Genomic DNA, 17,592 nt, shown 5'->3' on the forward strand with positions numbered 1-17,592 from the left:
GTGTCAAGCATTCACTCAGCTCAGTGAGTCCTTCCTTGTCAGTGGAGCTCTCTTTCTCCAAATCTGCATCCTCCTGTAAGAAAATGAATGATGGCACACCTTTAACACGACTGTTTAAAAATCATGTTCACATTAAGTCACCCATTCCTACTCATTTAAATTTCATGCGTTACTTTTTGCATACAGATTGGATAGAGTGTGTATGGACGATGGCATTTACAGCAGCAGTCTGATGGTTTAACAGCACATCGACACAAAACTGAAGATAAGAATTTAGATGACCTGTTTACACGATGTAATTACACTCAGAGCAGCAGCCTTTGACACCACTTTGACAGATGTCTCCTGTATATCTTGTGGCGATAGGAAGAGCAGAGATTTAAACCTCAGGTCTAAGGCAGATAAGATGTCCAGGTAGTTTTTCTCCTCTGCAGAGTCATATTTCTTTATCTCTCTGACAGGAAGTGACTCCTCATCGGTGCTGACTGTGTCACTCAAAAGTCATGCATGAAGTAGAGCAATAACTTAAATTGTTGGGCTCTTCTTCAAACACGTTTTATTGCCAACAGCATTGGTTTGATGGCTTGTATAATCTGTGCAGCATTTGAGGTATCTGTCTCAGTCAGGAAGATGCAGTGGGTGATTTCTCACCTTTAATGAAATAATAGGGCATAATGGAACTGTCATTAAAAACAATAATGTATATTTTGTGAATGATGTAGATTTAAATATTAATTCCTGATTTTTAATTTATTAATTACTATGTAATTACTCTGTTCTTACATTAAAGCTTTGGTAATTTGTTTTTCATTATCAATTATACAAAATACATTAAAAAGGTTCTCTAAATGATAGCCACTGCCACTAGATGGCGTACTGGAGCACCAGCATCTCAGACCAAAATGAGTGCTTTGTCAGTCATACCTCCCCTTTCACATTCACATTTTACATTCATAATATTTGTAACAAGAAGTTAGCAGACGCGGAGGAGAAGAAAACCAGTTCTGAGTCAAGCCTTTAGCTGCTTGTAGGGTTCTTCATATCAGTAAATACAGCCCAGTGTCTGCTCCACGGTTGGACTGGGAAAGACATTCAGTGTTTGACTGATCCACTGGGACTGGCTACATGAATGACACTGATGGAGCCTGTAAAAACTTTATGGATGTTTTTGACAAGGTTCTTCTGTGAGCCAGTTCCTTCCCTGTGATCCCTTCTGAGTTCATGCGTGTAGGTGTTACGGGCAAGGCTTCCCCTACCTGACTCTGGAGAGTACCCACACCTGCATTCCATTTTCCCATCAGCCACAGTACAATTACTGCTGTCTGTACTTCACTCAAAGTTGTCCTGCAACCTCAGTGGACTCGAGAGCCAGACTAAAATGCTCCTTGACCAAAGCTGTTGCCCAGTTGCCTGCTTCATCATCCATTCTTCATTCATCATCCTTCATCTGCATTCAGATTCCAGTTCCTCAGGTTCCTGGATCAGCTCTTCCAATCAACATGCTGCTACACCACACCACAGTCCCTCCTGTTTTTATCCTTTTTCATTGTCATTAGACCTTTCTTGCTACTCAACCCTCCAGTGGCTCCCTGTGCACCAGCTTGCCAACTCCTCCTTTATCTCAGTTTCTCATTAGATCCAGCTACTAACTTGCTTTTGTGTCCAGAACTAAAACTCAATTCATCTAAGCTACAAAGGCATGAAAAAGTTTGGCCACCCCTGGTCAAAATTTCTGTTACTGTAAATAGTTAAGCAAGTTAATGATGCCCTGATTTCCAAAAGGCAGAAAGGAAAAGATGATACGTGAGTCATTCCATGAAAACTGTTAATTTAGGCACCCAAACATTAAACGGGAAAACAAGACAGTATAAAACAAGGTACTTACCCATAGTCAGTGTGTTCCCAGTTGGGGAAAGCAGGCAGGATCACTGGCACAGAAGCTGAGCGATGTGCTGCTGTGGACGGGGTCAGCAGAAAAAAAACAATATCAATATCAATTCAAGTTTTTGCTTTATTTTGAATATTTTCACCACTTTATCTTGCCATCAAACAGACCTTTCCTTTGGAACTATATTTTCTCAGTCATTGAACTTCTGCATTCCTGCACATAAACACACTTACACTGTGCACTGTATTGTACCACAGATCACCTGTCTGAGTCATAAGAGGCTGTTGGACGGCAAGATAAAGCTTGAATTTAAGCTAATTGAATTGAGCTAGTGTTTACCATTTCATAACCTTAGCTTATGTAGCATAACACTAGCAGTCCCCTTTGTTAATTTGTACTGAGACATGACAAATGTTCATACTTAACAAACGTCATAAGTGATCTAACTGGTATGCATATTGTGAATGAATGAATGCATGTTGAATGTGTGAGTAAGTCAACCATAAAATGATGCCTTTCAGGTACATGCACAAGTGTTGCAGGTGTTGTGTGTTTCTTCATTGTCTCCATGTCCTCCCGTTTTGTTCCTGTTTGGATTACTTAAATTTGGATTTTTCACACTTCAAAGTATGAACACACCCTGCCTTATATCCAGTTTTTGACCGTTGAAGTATTTTGTGTTTTTCCTTTGTTTAAGAAATGTTCACACTCTACCTGCCAGCCTTTGTGTCTGCATTAGGGTCCAGGCATTTCATTTTGTTTTGTAGGTCAGTAGATGATTCAGACTGGAACCTTGACAAGGAGCAAACCTTACTGAAGAGGATCCCAACTGTATGGCTTCCCATCCCCACCTTCTGTCATTTCATGCAACGACTTTCTGAACATTTGCCGTTCTGTCCACATCAGTGACATTGCAGCTGATAAGGAGAAAGATGCTAAGAGGGAGACACCAGGATATGACCCTCTTGGCAAAATAAGCCCCTTTTACTGCAATGCTCACTTCCAGCCCCGATTGATTACAGTAATGCAGTACATCCAGGACAAACATACAAAGTAAGCCAGTTCTGGCTACACCTGGGACTATTTTTGTGTATGGGGGCAAGTAAGCTGGCTCTGGGAAGGGACTGAGTTATGACTCATTGACATCCCTCATGGACTTGTCTGGGCACAGGTTATCATGCTTGTCTTGATAACTTCTACACCAGTTCCCACCATCAGCAATGCCAGAAGGGTCCTGCTATGACACAGAAAGAATTCCAGTAGACCCTTGTTGAGGAGCTCACAGACTGTTGCTCTGAGTCAACGTCGCAGCCTTCAACTTGAAGATGCACTGCACCTTCTAGCCCAGCAGGTTCACATAAGCTGCCCTACAACAGAGGGACAAAACATTTCCAAATGTGATGCGGACACTGCAGGTAAAAGGAGCTGTGTCCTCTGCCACTGGAAGACACCAGTTGGTGGTCCCCAACATTTACCCTGACCCTTACTTAGTTGTTGTTTACAGTATTTGCTGTAACTTGTGTAATATGCTTTATTGGATGTTGGACGAGAAGGCCTGGCTCTCAGTCTCCACACTAATTCATCCCAAGGGTGTTCTATCGGGTTGAGGTCAGGACTCTGTGCAGGCCAGTCAAGTTCATTCACACCAAACTCTCTCATCCATGTCTTTATGGACCTTGCTTTGTGCACTGGTGCACAGTCATGTTGGAAAAGGAGGGGGCCATCTCCAAACTGTGCCCACAAAGTTGGGAGCATGGAATTGTCCAAAATCTCTTGGTATGCTGAAGCATTCAAAGTTCCTTTCACTGGAAGTAAGGGGCCAAGCCCAGCCCCTAAAAAAAAAAAACCCCACACCATAATCCCCCCTACACCAAACTTTACACTTGGCACAATGCAGTCAGACAAGTACCGTTCTCCTGGCAACCGCCAAACCCAGACTCGTCCATCAGATTGCCAAATGGAGAAGCACGATTCGTCACTCCAGAGAACACGTCTCCACTGCTCTAGAGTCCAGTTGCGGCGTGCTTTACACCACTGCATCCGACGCTTTGCATTGCACTTTGTGATGTATGGCTTGTATGCAGCTGCTCAGCCATGGAAACCCATTCCATGAAGCTCTCTATGCACTGTTCTTGAGCTAATCTGAAGGCCACATGAAGTTTGGAGGTCTGTAGCGATTGACTCTCCAGAAAGTTGGCGACCTCTGCGCACTATGTGCCTCAGCATCCGCTGACCTCCGCTCCGTCAGTTTACGTGGCCTACCACTTCGTGGCTGAGTTGCTGTCGTTCCCAATCGCTTCCACTTTGTTATAATACCACTGACAGTTGTCTGTGGAATATTTAGGAGCGAGGAAATTTCTCGACTGGACTTGTTGCACAGGTGGCATCCTATCACAGTACCATGCTGGAATTCACTGAGCTCCTGAGAGCGACCCATTCTTTCACAAATGTTTGTAGAAACATTCTGCATGCCTAGGTGCTTGATTTTATACACCTGTGGCCATGGAGGTGATTGGAACACCTGATTTCAATTATTTGGATGGGTTTGTAAATACTTTTGGCAATATAGTGTAAGTCACAAAAGAGGCTAGTGCAACATTTTAATTTGGAAATGGAGAACAAAATCTAACCATTGTGGGCCTGAAGATGAACCCGGGTTGCACCAGCAGACAGACTGCAGATCCAAAGGTTAGGCACATGGGCCCCCAAGTTTTTCAGTCGTTATATGTCATATTCAAATTGACTTATTAGCATTTTAATGGATTGATTAACAAAAATTTTTTTTGTTGCTTTTTCCAAAACAAAGTCCTGACAAAAGAGACCACATTTTAGCAAAACATGCCCATAAGAGGGGTTTCTCCCTTTAAGGGGAGAGTCTTTATACATTTTATGGTTTTCCTTATTTATTTTTACATGTATTGTTATGGTTGTTGCCTTGTGCAGCTCAGGCCTCCACATATAGAACACTTTATGTGCTAATCAGGCTATGAATGAGACTCAAAGAAGGCCAGCAACAGGATTTCAACTCTGGGTCCATACTGTAGTGTGTGTTTATGTGTGATTTCTCATTTGGCACTTTGGAGTTGATTCAACATTTTCATGTAAATTGCTGTATCTACATTTCATTTTCAATCCAAATCCAATTTCGTCATGATTTATTATTATAGTTTTATGTAAATTCAGCAATATTTACATATTGTAATGTTTGAAGAGCCTTTGACTTTATTGTGTTCCCCACTTTTGAAACCTCGACCCTTCCAGACACAGATTTTAAATCATACACTCAACCAACACGCCTCAATCAACAGATTCTTTTAATAAATAATATCATGAAAACCAAAAACAGACCAAAACATGATTTGTGTACATCTGAACAATTTATGTTTTTATCTTTTGTTACAGGACCAGTTGATCCGGTGAAGTAGGCAGCAGCATGTTATACAAAGCCAGATGATGCAGTGAAATAGCAAAGGGAGTTGATTCAGACACAAACAAGTCCAGACCACAAGGTGAATGGTTGAAGAGAAGGAGTTGGAGGAATGTGGGGATTGAAGGATCAGAACTGTGGCATCCTAGTCCATGAACCCGCCATACCTCTTCTGTAGCTCGCTGCCGTTTTCCCAGGCCCGTTTCATTACCCCCCCACTCTTGCTGTTGTCCACCAGCCACTCAGGCCTCCCCACGCGCCTCATGAAGCCTCCATAGCGCTTCTTGAGCCCGCGGCCCAACACTGCCTCCAGCAGGTCGCTCTGCGGCACCCCTCCTTCGGCCCGACGCATGAAGCCTCCGTATCTCTTCATCACTTCCCCTCCCTGACCATCTCCCTCGCTACCATGCTCGGCAGCAGCATTAAGGATCTTTAGGATCTCAAGGCGAACATTTTCTTCTTCGTCCTGGTTTCCAGGATCCTCTAGTGCCCCCTCTGGAGAGGAGGAGCGGCGAGACATGAAACCACCGTAGCGCTTCATGAAGCCACCATACTTCTTGGCCAGCTGGTGTTCTTGTGATGTTGCGTCCTCATTGTCAGTCATCATGGCGCCTGTTGCTTCCTGTTCCTGCTGCTGACGGGGGTCAGTATCCAGAGGAATGTGGTTTTCCGCCAACAGGAAGTCCCGGCACAGACGGAGCTTCTGGCTGTCCAACCCGCCGTCGCACTCAAGTGAGCATGTCTGGAAAAATCAAAATTATACTTATTATTCAGGTAAACACTCAGAGAAACCAAATCCTGCAGGGATGGGTCCATTTGGGTTTGGGGCATGGCTGAGGGCGATTACTACTTTGTTGTGACATCACAAAGTCCTGACGGCTGGTTTTAAGGCTCAGTTTCTGAATCCAGGCTGTGTGCATTTCTCTGTGGACTGAGGCTTTGATACTTTCACAGTATTAATATAGAACCTAGACCTGCTTTATAATCAGAAACACATGGACATCTACCTTTACACTACATGGGACTTTAAACATGGGTATTTACCAGGCAAAAAGGGGTCTAATGGAGAAACACTATTGAGTTGTCTTATGGGAAAAGTAGGACCCAGTTCCAGATCCTAGAAGTCAGGAAGTGTTTAGCTGCTGCTGCTGCATCAATTTCTAGCAATGAGAGTTCCAACTTTTATGGAAGTGCAACACTAAATTCAGAAAATTAACTTCAATGCACATAAGACTATCGATCATCTCCTTCCATATTCCTTTCAGAAATTATTGAAGTATGTTAAAGTTTTAAGGCATTACAAGAGAAACTTCTTCCAATCATATATTTAAAATAAATACTGGTTCCAGTCTTTGGGTTTTGGACCTTGGGCTTTATATTGATTAAATTATGACATTTTATAGATCAATTAATTCTGAAATGTCATGTTACAAATGTATAATTTGAGATGTTAAATAACTGAGATCACAAGAACCGGCTGTGTTAAATTAGATTACATCAATTTTGTTCTTTGATGGATTGAGAATAATTCTCCCAACAACCTGTCAACTGGATCATGTAAAAATAAAACATGGAGTGCTGTTTTTGGGTGTAGTCCATCACTGTTGTTTCATTTTCCCACCCTAATAATAAACCATGACAACAGGGCTTGATGAATAATTACTGAAATTTAAATGGAGGCATTAACACGTAGAGAGACAGCTTTGACATCTGTCTTGTTTGCACTGCAACCGAGATTGTGTTCAAATAGATAACAACACACAAAACAGAGAAACAGACAAAGAGGGAGCCGACAGATGGTTCAGGAGAACACCACGGGCCACTTTATCTACGACACTCTTAAATTACTCCCTTACAACTTGGAAAACACAATTTCTCCATCTGTGCCAGCCTGTTCCTCACCCACTGACATAGTGTCATGTGCATCTAATGGGTGCCCCTCCTACCCCACAACCCACTTATCCCAGTCGTCCTTTAACTACGCGAGTCCATATAACCCCAGTGGCAGGAGCGACATCAGACTGAAGGGATCTGCTGAGTTAACCTGCTCCTAACCTCATATGTGTCATTGAATTTCACTTCTACCAGTCATGTTAGATGGAGATGGGGAGGGATTATTGCTGAGCTTTCACTGCCGCTGGCTTATAAAGACAAAAATTAATGAACAGGAAAATTGAATTGAGGACATATTGGCACCTGAGGGGCTGGCAGGGTGGAGGGCAACCGCTCCCTCTGGCGGCCACAATGGAAAGTACACTACAAGTTATGACTGCGTAAAGGAGGGACGACGACAGGGACCAAACTGTTTTTCATATTTCAAGCCTCAAGAAAATATTCAATTGAGATTTCTATTGATGATATATTTAGTCTGGGTCTGACCTTTCCCTCCTCCTGACAAGAACAGGTTCACTAGTTCTTCAAAACGAGAAGAAGAATCTTTAATATATTATGAGAGGACAGAATCGCTCTCCATGTTAAAGTTATGGAGTTATGACTAAGAATTAAGTGCTAATTAAGACTATTAATAATGTAATTAAAACATTCTTACATTGCTCTTGTTCAGTAGAGTAAATATTGAGTATTTGTATCTGAATATGAGACAAAATACTTTGCATCAATGAAGCAAAGATGATGAATCACAGAATTGCAAAGAGAGAGAAAACAGAATGGAAATGTACGAGTTCCACGCATCAACATCTGAATTATTTCAGTTCTGTGAAAACACTGAAATGTGCTTGATTTGATTTTTCTTTGTTTGAGATTTGTAGAATGATATGAACATGATTATGGTGATAATTTGTCTAAACACTGAAAGTGCAGTGATACAACAGAAAAAGGACAGGGAAGGGAAAAAAAAACAGAAAAGGGAAAAGGAAAAGCCTCAGTGAAAGGAGAACAGTATTTCTGAGGCTTTAATAGTTTGAAGTCAACGGGACAGTGTTATTGTGACTGCAGGCGTCTAATAACTGAGGACATAGGAGGAAAATAGGGAAGGAGGGGAGGTGGGGAAATGAAAGAAGAAAGGAGAGAAGGAATGTACAGGACAGAGAAAAGAGGAGAAAAGTAAATTAATAAAACAGATTAGGAAAGGAAGTGAGCAGAAAGCAAAGAATGAAAGGAATGGAGTAAAAAACAGAAACTGAAGGGTGAATACAAAAGGAGAGGAAAGAAAAGAAACAAGCATCAAGAAAATGAATCCCTCAAATTTACAAGATAATTAGGCTTCCGTATAATGACTTACGATAATCACTTTCAAAAATGATGCCATGTGTGTTTTACTTAACATATTATAATGTTAGACTTTAATAAGAAGCTGCTCAGTGCTTTAGTGCTATTAGTTGGTCCCTGGATCTATTATCGCTGATAAAATTACATTAACAAGACTTTGTAGAGAGGAGAAACCAGACTGCTGTGCCTGTTTCCCACACCAGGTTAGTCTCTGTAATGTAATTTATGATAAAACATGGGTGCGACAGGGTCTCTCTGATTCTCACCTGATTGATTTCATTTAATCTATTATTAGTTTGTCTCCAAGTGTCTTAAGATACATAAATGAACTTTACAGTAATAATTAAATATAGTGACATTACCAGGGAGGAGAAACCAGACTGCTGTCCTAGCAGACGGTACACACACAGTGCACACTCCTTCCCGCAGTCTGATCCAACCACCAGTGACACACACGCGCCCAGAACCAACATCCACATGCAGCTGCTGTGTGTGGGGGCAGCCATGGACTGAGGATGGAGATCACAAAACAGACTCGTTACAAAAAATGGTAACTTAGTCAGATTGTTAACATGAATCATTCCAAAGCAAATTATGAAACTGAATAATTATACTTAAAAAAAAATCTAAATTTTATTTTGAAAATATCTTTAAACAAACAAACAAACAAACAAAAAAAAAACTAGCTAGTGAAGTAACCGATAATTTTCTGCCACTAATGTTACTATTAGTATTACTGCATCAACCACTACTACAAGCCTCCAACAACAACTAATAATACTGAATATTAAAATGTAATATAAAGAACGGGTTTTCTATGGACAGTGTGAATTAAATAATTTTAATAAATGTATAAATATGTTGTGCATGCACATCAGTAAATTACTGTGATTATTACTAGTTGCAGTGACAGCAGTAGTAGACTAGTACTTGTAGAGCAGCAGTAGCAGTAATAATAGCAGCAGCAGTAGCAGTAAATGAAGAAGCTCTCATCTCACCTCTGCGGTGTGTCTGATCTGACAGGCCGTTGGGAGGGTCCCTATTGGGGGGGGCGGCGGAGCGGGAAACTGTTGACTTGCCCGAGCTCGTGGACCCAATATATCTGCGCGCGGCTTCCTATGTGGCGCGCGGCGGGTGATTGACGGTTCAGCCAATCAGAAAACTCTCTGTCTCTCTCTCGCTCTCTCTCTCTGACTGTCCTCAGAGTGAAGAACCGGAGCGACAGTTCACAAACACCGAGAGCCGCTCAGCTTCACCGGAGTCGGTTCAGAGTGCTGTGGAGCTGCGGCTTGTGGGCCTGTTTAAGTAGTTTGTGTGGCTTACGTCACCGGAGGTAACGGGGAGGGGGTGGGGAGGGGGGGTTAATATGCGTGATGAGGTGACGTGACAGCCCCCCTCGCTGTCTTTGCCACACAAACACACACACACACACACACACACACGCACACACACACACCTATCCTCTGTCACACACTTCTCATCTGTTTTATTGCTTCTCAGGAAGCTTTTGATATAGATAATAAATGGCAATCTACCATACAGGTTCTCTGTGGTAATAATATATAGCACTCTGAGCGTGTGTGTGTTGGGGTGGGGGGTTGTTTTAGCCCTAACAAAGATTAACACAGAGGACTTCTCCTTTCATTGGTCCAGAAGAGGCAGCTCTGTGGGTTTGATGCGATTCCACAATTTGTTTCATAGATTGTTCTTTTATTAAAAATCCGATAAGCTCCAGTCACTGGTTTCATAACGCAGTCATAATGTTTTTATCATTATGATTCTGAGTTTGAGGTCTGATCAGAGATGGGGAAATGATTCATGTGCTGTATCATTTGGCTCCACAGTCAGTAAACCGACCTGCAGCTCTGTTCAGAATATAAATCCACTGAGTTTTTACATGAATGTGACGTGTAGGTGAAACGTGGATGAAATAGGATGAAATAAGAGCCCTAAAGCATTGACAATAGAAAATAGTAATAAAATCATATGATTACTGAAAAGATAAATAAGACAGAGAGTCACATTGTGCAAATTTATATGTAGATCTGTAAATTTATTTTTAAAAGAAGGCATTGTATGGGGTTAATTTTGTCTTTAGATAAAAATGCAGGCTCACTAACCATCCAACAGAAACTGCAACCTAAAACGAGTTTCAACAATATGACAAAGATTGACAATGTGAACTGTGGAGAAATGTGAACTGCATCGTGACTATGGCTCATCTTTGGGTTTGAATTTATACTGTCGTTCTTGTGAGGTGCATCTCACACACACACAGACGCACACACATACACACACAGATCGTAGTAGCTGCAATATGCAACATATGAGAGGCAACATTACATTGCTATAGATTTAAATCCATTGAAATAAACACCTGTTAGAATCCCAGCCTCACACTCAGCAAGGTCAATCAAAAACTGCTCAAGTCCCAATTTTTCTGTTTCTGCTGTTCTCTATTGAGAGTGTAGCTAATTCAGCTAACGTTAGCCTGCGGCTGCACATCAGCATTGCCATCATTCAACAAACTTGAGCCATTCTGAGTAAAAACGTATTAAATTTAATCAGTTTTGAAATAAATTCATCCTGTTCTCTTCTATTCTTCCTCCTCTTTTTGGGCTTGTTAAACATTATGGTGCTGATTGAATCATCTATTTACTGAAGAAAAAACTGACATCCACTCACACAAATTATCACAAATGACGGAGCAAGCTCATTAGACAAATTTGGATTTCCCAGCAAGCTTTATTTTTGTTACTTTTGGGGAGAAAGTAACCAAATTAGATGAGTGGTGGGAAGAAATAATATTTATTTTCAATAAAACATGCAATTTTGGAAAATTTCAATAAGGGCAATAAAAATATAAAAGACTAGTGTGATGGGCCCTGGTGCACCTGCTGCATTGTGGGTAGTAACAGCATTGGACAAGACTGTCTCATTTGAAAGGCTCCCTCATATGTGATCCTCTCTTCATGGGGAATGAAGGATGCTTCAGGTGGATCCTTCATGGCACAATCTAGCCCAAGGATTACACTTTAAATGTAGGCCTAAGTATTGGGTTTCAGCTCAGTTCAAAACCGAGGGCCTTAAAACCTCAAGTTTTGTCAAGTCTGCTAGACGACAGGAGCTACACTTTGTGACACAACAGTAAGGGCGGGCACAGATGGTGATGCAAAGCGAAAATCCTCTGTAGACCAAACTGTCTCATTTCGGTTTGGCACTCATGGTCCACACCTTTGTAGATTGTGTCCTTCGAATGATGCAGTCCCTGAATTGGGACACAGTCACAGCTACACCCACTTAGAGTTAAGTCCACTTTATATCACATCATGCTGCTGCGCTTCCAGTGTGAAAGGGATTTATGCACAGAACAGCTATGCTAACGATGCTAGCTATGCTAACTAGCTTCTAACTGAGCCCATGCCCATTGAATAAGTTTTAAAAACACACGCTTACCAACCAAAGTGTCTCACATGGAGGCTCCGATACTGGCAGGAGCACCAGCCTGAGATGCAATGGATCTATTTTACCAGTCTACACAGCAGCTCGCTGCCTTCCGAACAGAGAGGTGCTCTAATCTGCTGGCAAAGAGCTGGAGGAAGTGGTGGGGGAGAGGGACTGCTGCCTCTGCAGCCCAAACCCAGATAAAGAGTAGAATATGGATGGATGGCAAATGTTAGTTTATCACATTAAATTCATCTTATGATATTTTATGTGGAATGGTGGCAATTATTCATGAAATCATAGAGAAACTGGCTTATCAGTAATTTTTCTTCTTCACACGATCTGCCATCTTGCCGACAACATATCATGTGCGTCTATGTGATTTGGAAAACTTAGTTACATGGAGCTAAAATAGTGACAGAAAAATGTTGATGTTGAAAGTAACATTCAACAGTGAAAACGAACCCTGAACTGAAAAAGAAACAGTGGCATAGAAAAACTTGTAATGGAGAAAGTTGTATTTTTTTCACAAAGGACCGGGCTAGGTTAAAGCATTTAATGGACGTTATGTTGTTTCGCCAGAGGTCCGCTGGAGCAAGGGCTGACGTTAGCTAATACAAGTCGTTTAGCTAACCTGTAGTTAATGGTCGCTGAGTCTCTTGCCATGTGGTGTCTTTTGTTCAGTAGGAATTTGAGGCCAGTGTTATTGCTGCTGCACAAGATCTTATCAACGTGTTAATGCTAAATACTCAGCAGCATCAAACTGCAACGCGGCAGAATTCAGTGCAGTCACATGGGCAGCACAATCAACTCAAACCCCGCAACAGACAGTGCCGGCGGAGATGACCAGGTTTTGGACCACAGGTTAGCTAGCTGACTTGTATTAGCTAACATTAGCGCTTTTCCCAGCAGACATCTGCCAAAATGGCTTAACGTCTGCTGAAGGGTAACTATAACCCAGTCTGGTCCCATATGAAAAAACAGTAGCAGAGGGAAACCGCCATACCTGCGGTTCAGGAGTTGCAGGTGAACTTGTGGATAGGGTTGCCACCTTCTATGTAAAAGAAATAAGTGACACATTATCAAATATGGGAATATCTTGTACTATAAGGGACAGATGGCAACCCTTCTTGTGGAAGCCATGGCCAAGGTATGCAGTCCTGTCAGGCTTCTGAATGTAAATAAATCACATGCACTGTATGCTTCCCCTCAGTGTTTCTCTTTGTAGTCTGGAGAATTATACATCCGCACCCATATGCTATTAGGTTTACTGAGAGCAGGATTTCAGAGCCCAGTCCAGAACCCACAGTGAGCCCACTTGTAGCCTCTGTTCCTTCACATTTTCCACCAGTTACAGAAAGGTCTGGCTTCATCTACATTCAGAATAAAAATGTAGAGCAGTGAGAATAATGATCAGTCGTGTTCTCGCCATGAGTGAGAGAAATTAAAAGTGTTGTATCAGAATCTGTGACTGAGGATCTGATAGAAGCAGGGAGAGCGTGAACCAGCACAATTCTTCCCTGATTGGTCAGCTACAGGTGCCCTGACATTCTACAAACAACACCACTTGTATGAAAGGTACTTTTCACAGGTCATTTAAGTTCAGTGTTTGCACATGATGACTCAGTCTGTGTCAGTGAAAAATACTGCAAGAAGAAGTTTTCATATATATGATTTAAAGATCAGTTTGAGCATCATTGTGTCTCTGTCATGAAACTCTTGTTGTGTTTCCTTAATCAACAAAATAAAAGAAGGAGAGAGCTACAGAATCTCAGGTGAGACGTGAACCTGGCTCACAGCAGATATGGTTCAAACAGAGCAGCTCAACACCCCCAGGATTTCATACTTTTATTTCCTTAAAAAACATCTCACATCATTTCTATTTCTCTCAAAAAATTGTAAAATATCTGTTTAAATTTAGAGAAACATCATGATACAAGTCAAGTTGTAGCCAAGTTATATAAGCAAGCATTCAATTCAAATAAACTCTGCACAGTTAGGCGCTTTGTGCCTGTGTGTGTGCACATTTGTATATGAATGAAAAAAGAGAGACAGGGGACAACTGTGCTTTTGATTTTAGCCATCTGACCAAAGATAAACCCAAACCTACACACTAGCAGTAAAACCCTGTCTGTTTTATATATATATATATATATATATATATATATATATATATATATATATATGAGGGGGGGCGGTGGTCTGCCTCGACCGGCTGTGTTGACAGAGAGAGAGACACATACAGCCTCGATGCTCAGGTGCTTGAGGGAGCAAACAGAGTTAGTGGGATGCTGTGGTTTTCAGAAAGTTTACAGTAATCTCAACAGGGAGACATGGACTCTACTGACAGGACATCACTGGTGACAGCCACGCTCCAGCTCTAAGGACCCTGACAGAGGACCAGTTATTTTTATTCTCATTCCATTGGCTCCTGGTTTATCTGGTGAACAACATGTAAAATACATCAGGGCTGTTATTCACAAAGCATCTTAAGGCTAAAGAAAAGAAAGAAAGAAACTCCTAAAAGTAATGGATGTGTCAGTCCTGACTGTAGGACTCCTCATGTTTTTGACTGAGAGTAATTCACAGAGCCTCTTAAAGCATCACCTAAGTCTGGGAGAAGTTAGAAGTAGTGGAGAGGATCCTGACTCACTGAAACCAGATCACAGAGAATCATAAAGGGCTGCGGTCACCTCACAACGCTGCTTGTTAACGGGGAGAATACAACTTTGTGATGTTTACAACTTGAGCTCTCCAGCGTCTGTCAGAAGATCTATTCACCAAACAGTAAATGTTCTCTGTAGACCCCACACCAGAGGACAGTTCATATGGTTCCCTTTAGTTATTTGCCAAATACAGAGAAATAAAGCCGCTTCATGGCAATTGCCGGTCTTCCCTGTGTGAGCAGTGCCATATGGAACACATGTAAAAATTATTGGGTCGACACAAACCTTTTCATACAGATACAATTTTGCTTTTCCTGAGTAGAAGCTGGCCTCAGCAGCTTTGTCAAGAGGATTTAGGAGAAATGTTTTAGTTAGAAACTTTTAGTGTGACTTAAGAGAACTCTGAGTGGTAAGATAAAATGCTTTGTGAATACTGGTCCTGATGATTGGTGATGTTTTCTAAAGCCTGTTTGGTCCAAATGTCGAATTTCAGGTAGAATTTGCTCCAGTCTTTTAGTTTTGAGGCAAAAATCCTGGTTTAAGAGGCTCACAGGTCTGTAACAGTCTGGCCCATCTCTCCCCCCCTTGGGGACAACTGTTTCCACTGCCTCTTGCCAGGAGGGGGGTATCTCCCCTTTCTGTAGCACCCAATTAAATGTCCTCAGCAGCCAGAGCGTTAAAGGTTCTCTAACTACCTCACACCATTCAGCTGTGTATCAGTCCAGCCCAGGGCTTTTATTGGTTTTGCGCCCAGAAACAGCTCTATTCAGTTCATCAACTGAAATTGCTGTTTTTAAGGCGTCACTTATGGGAAGCAGACATTTAACGAACATCTCAGAAAAAAAGGTGTAGAAACCTCACCATTGTTGTTTCCTTCCAAATATTTTTCCTCCTTTGTCTTCCCATTTCATATAGAGGAGTTTAGCTGAAATCCTCCCTTTAAAATTGAATTGTACTTCTATCTGAACTGGGCAGTGATCTGATGGATCCATTACTCCTACGTTGCATGATTTAACCACATGCACATCCTTGTGCAACATTAAAAGTAATCGATTTGTGAGGAAGCAGAGTGGGGAGATGAAGAAAGGGTAAAATCTTTTATTGATCGGTAAAACTCTCTCCATTCATCAGTTATACCTGGGTCTGTTGGTTATACTGTTCATCTCTCTGCAAAGTGAGCTGCTTTGAGAACTGGACCCCTCTGAAGAAGCCAACATTCAAATCTCCTCCACAAATCATACGGCCCTGGGCTTTAAGTAACATTAGATAGAAAAATGGCCTCAAAGCAGAACGGGTTCGCTCCAGGAGGTGCATAATGTATCTTCCCTCCCTGTCTTTGGTTTCAGACTGTGACCCCCCTCCGAGGTCCAGATTTATATAAGGCTCAGCATGGGCTGGTCCTGAGAGGTTTGTTTCTTTAAGAAAAAGAATTCCCAACATATGATTTTACTCAAGATTTCACTCCTGTGGACAGGATTGAGAATGCCATTCACATTAAATGATACTGTGTGAATTAAACCTGCTGTTATTGTATTTCTGTGGTTGTGTCTGCCACATGAATGTGTAAAGAAACCCCAAATTAAATTAAACCTTCAGAACTCGGAACACAATGTTGAAAACAGAAATGACTCCCTGAACTGAGGGAGTGTGCACCCAGTGGGGGCCGCGTAATAATACATGGTAGTTTAACATCCCCAATATTACATGGTTAACAGGGGGAGAGAGGGGAGAGTAATAGGAGTTATTCAGCCCCAGTGCTCTTCAACGTCCCCAACGGTGACCATAGAAAAACATGTTTCTGCTCCTGCTGTTTAGTCAAAGTGGTTTAGGTTCTTCTAAAATGTCCAGCTTCTCCCTGCATCCTGAACATGGAGACGTTCACCAGGTCGGCCACCTCATGATCTTGGTCCAGGTCTTCAACACCTTTACCAGTAAACTCCCCACTGTCACATCTTTGGTTGCCCCCTCTGCCGAGCATTATCTTCAGGTCTCGTCTTGGAGAAAGACTCAAGACATAACTTAGTTGGGAATAGTCTCTAAAATCAAGGGCTGTCACTTTGTGTTGAAAGGTGTTGGGGACATAACGGTTCAGAGGAAAAAACTTTTTTTTACAGAGTCAACATCTGTAAGTTTAAACAGTGAACTGAAGATCTGTTTAAGATCAAATAGATATGACAGGATAATTACATAACGATACGTCAAAAGGCTACAGAGTCAACAATATAAAAATGCTAAAACTCACAACAAGCATAACATCTGCAGCTGCAGCAACACGTCAATGGGACAATGGTAACATCAACATCTACTGCAGAAAGCAGCAGTGCCTGTGCCAGTGTCAGTCAGTCCAGTGACAACAACATCCAATATGGCCGCCCTGCAGCAGCAACATTAACGTCAGCTGAGCTACAGAGAATAAATCAGCCTTTAGATGTGAAGTTAAACTGCTTTAACCTCAGAGAAACAGAGGTCACTTGAAGTCATGAGTCAAGCTCAACCAATCTGTGAAATATATAAAGTGGTAGATAGACGATCATTATTTTTCATTGAACACATATCCAAAAAAAACAAAACATCTCTTCATTGCTGGAGTCAAACTTTGGTGAAAGTAAGTAAAGTCACAAACTCTTGTGCTTCATCAAAGCTACTTTTATACACACAAGAATATTTCATCGATATAACAAATCCACACATTGGGAAAAAGTTCATTCTTGAATGTATCATGATTTCTAATACATGTTATCACTCTATGTCTAAATAATAACATGTAGACAATTTAATCAGTGGATCAGTGAACATTAAAGTTCAATCTGCAGAGATGATCAGGATTAACTCATAGTTCATTTCAATCATTTGAATCATGATATTTCGATAGAAAAAGTTTCCTTTCCCAAGACAGAGAGTAACCATGATCCTCTGCTCAAGCAATGTGAAACCTACTG

At 41.6% G+C, this 17,592-nt stretch overlaps 1 protein-coding gene across 1 annotated transcript; it reads right to left on the bottom strand.

Annotated features, from left to right (window-relative positions):
- Nucleotides 1-5,184: 5,184 nt before the first annotated feature.
- LOC139629621 (proenkephalin-A-like) lies at nt 5,185-9,876 on the bottom strand. The gene is made up of 3 exons (XM_071492361.1): nt 9,542-9,876; nt 8,906-9,052; nt 5,185-6,057 (listed from the first exon to the last, which is right to left on the bottom strand). Exons 2-3 carry the CDS (start codon nt 9,047-9,049, stop codon nt 5,461-5,463), a joined length of 741 nt encoding a protein of 246 aa, XP_071348462.1. The 5' UTR covers nt 9,050-9,052; nt 9,542-9,876; the 3' UTR covers nt 5,185-5,460.
- Nucleotides 9,877-17,592: the final 7,716 nt, after the last annotated feature.

Source organism: Trachinotus anak, unplaced genomic scaffold (genome assembly GCF_046630095.1).
Source record: "Trachinotus anak isolate AG129_WGS33_773 ecotype Australia unplaced genomic scaffold, CSIRO_AGI_Tana_v1 ptg000012l, whole genome shotgun sequence".
NCBI lineage: Eukaryota > Metazoa > Chordata > Actinopteri > Carangiformes > Carangidae > Trachinotus > Trachinotus anak.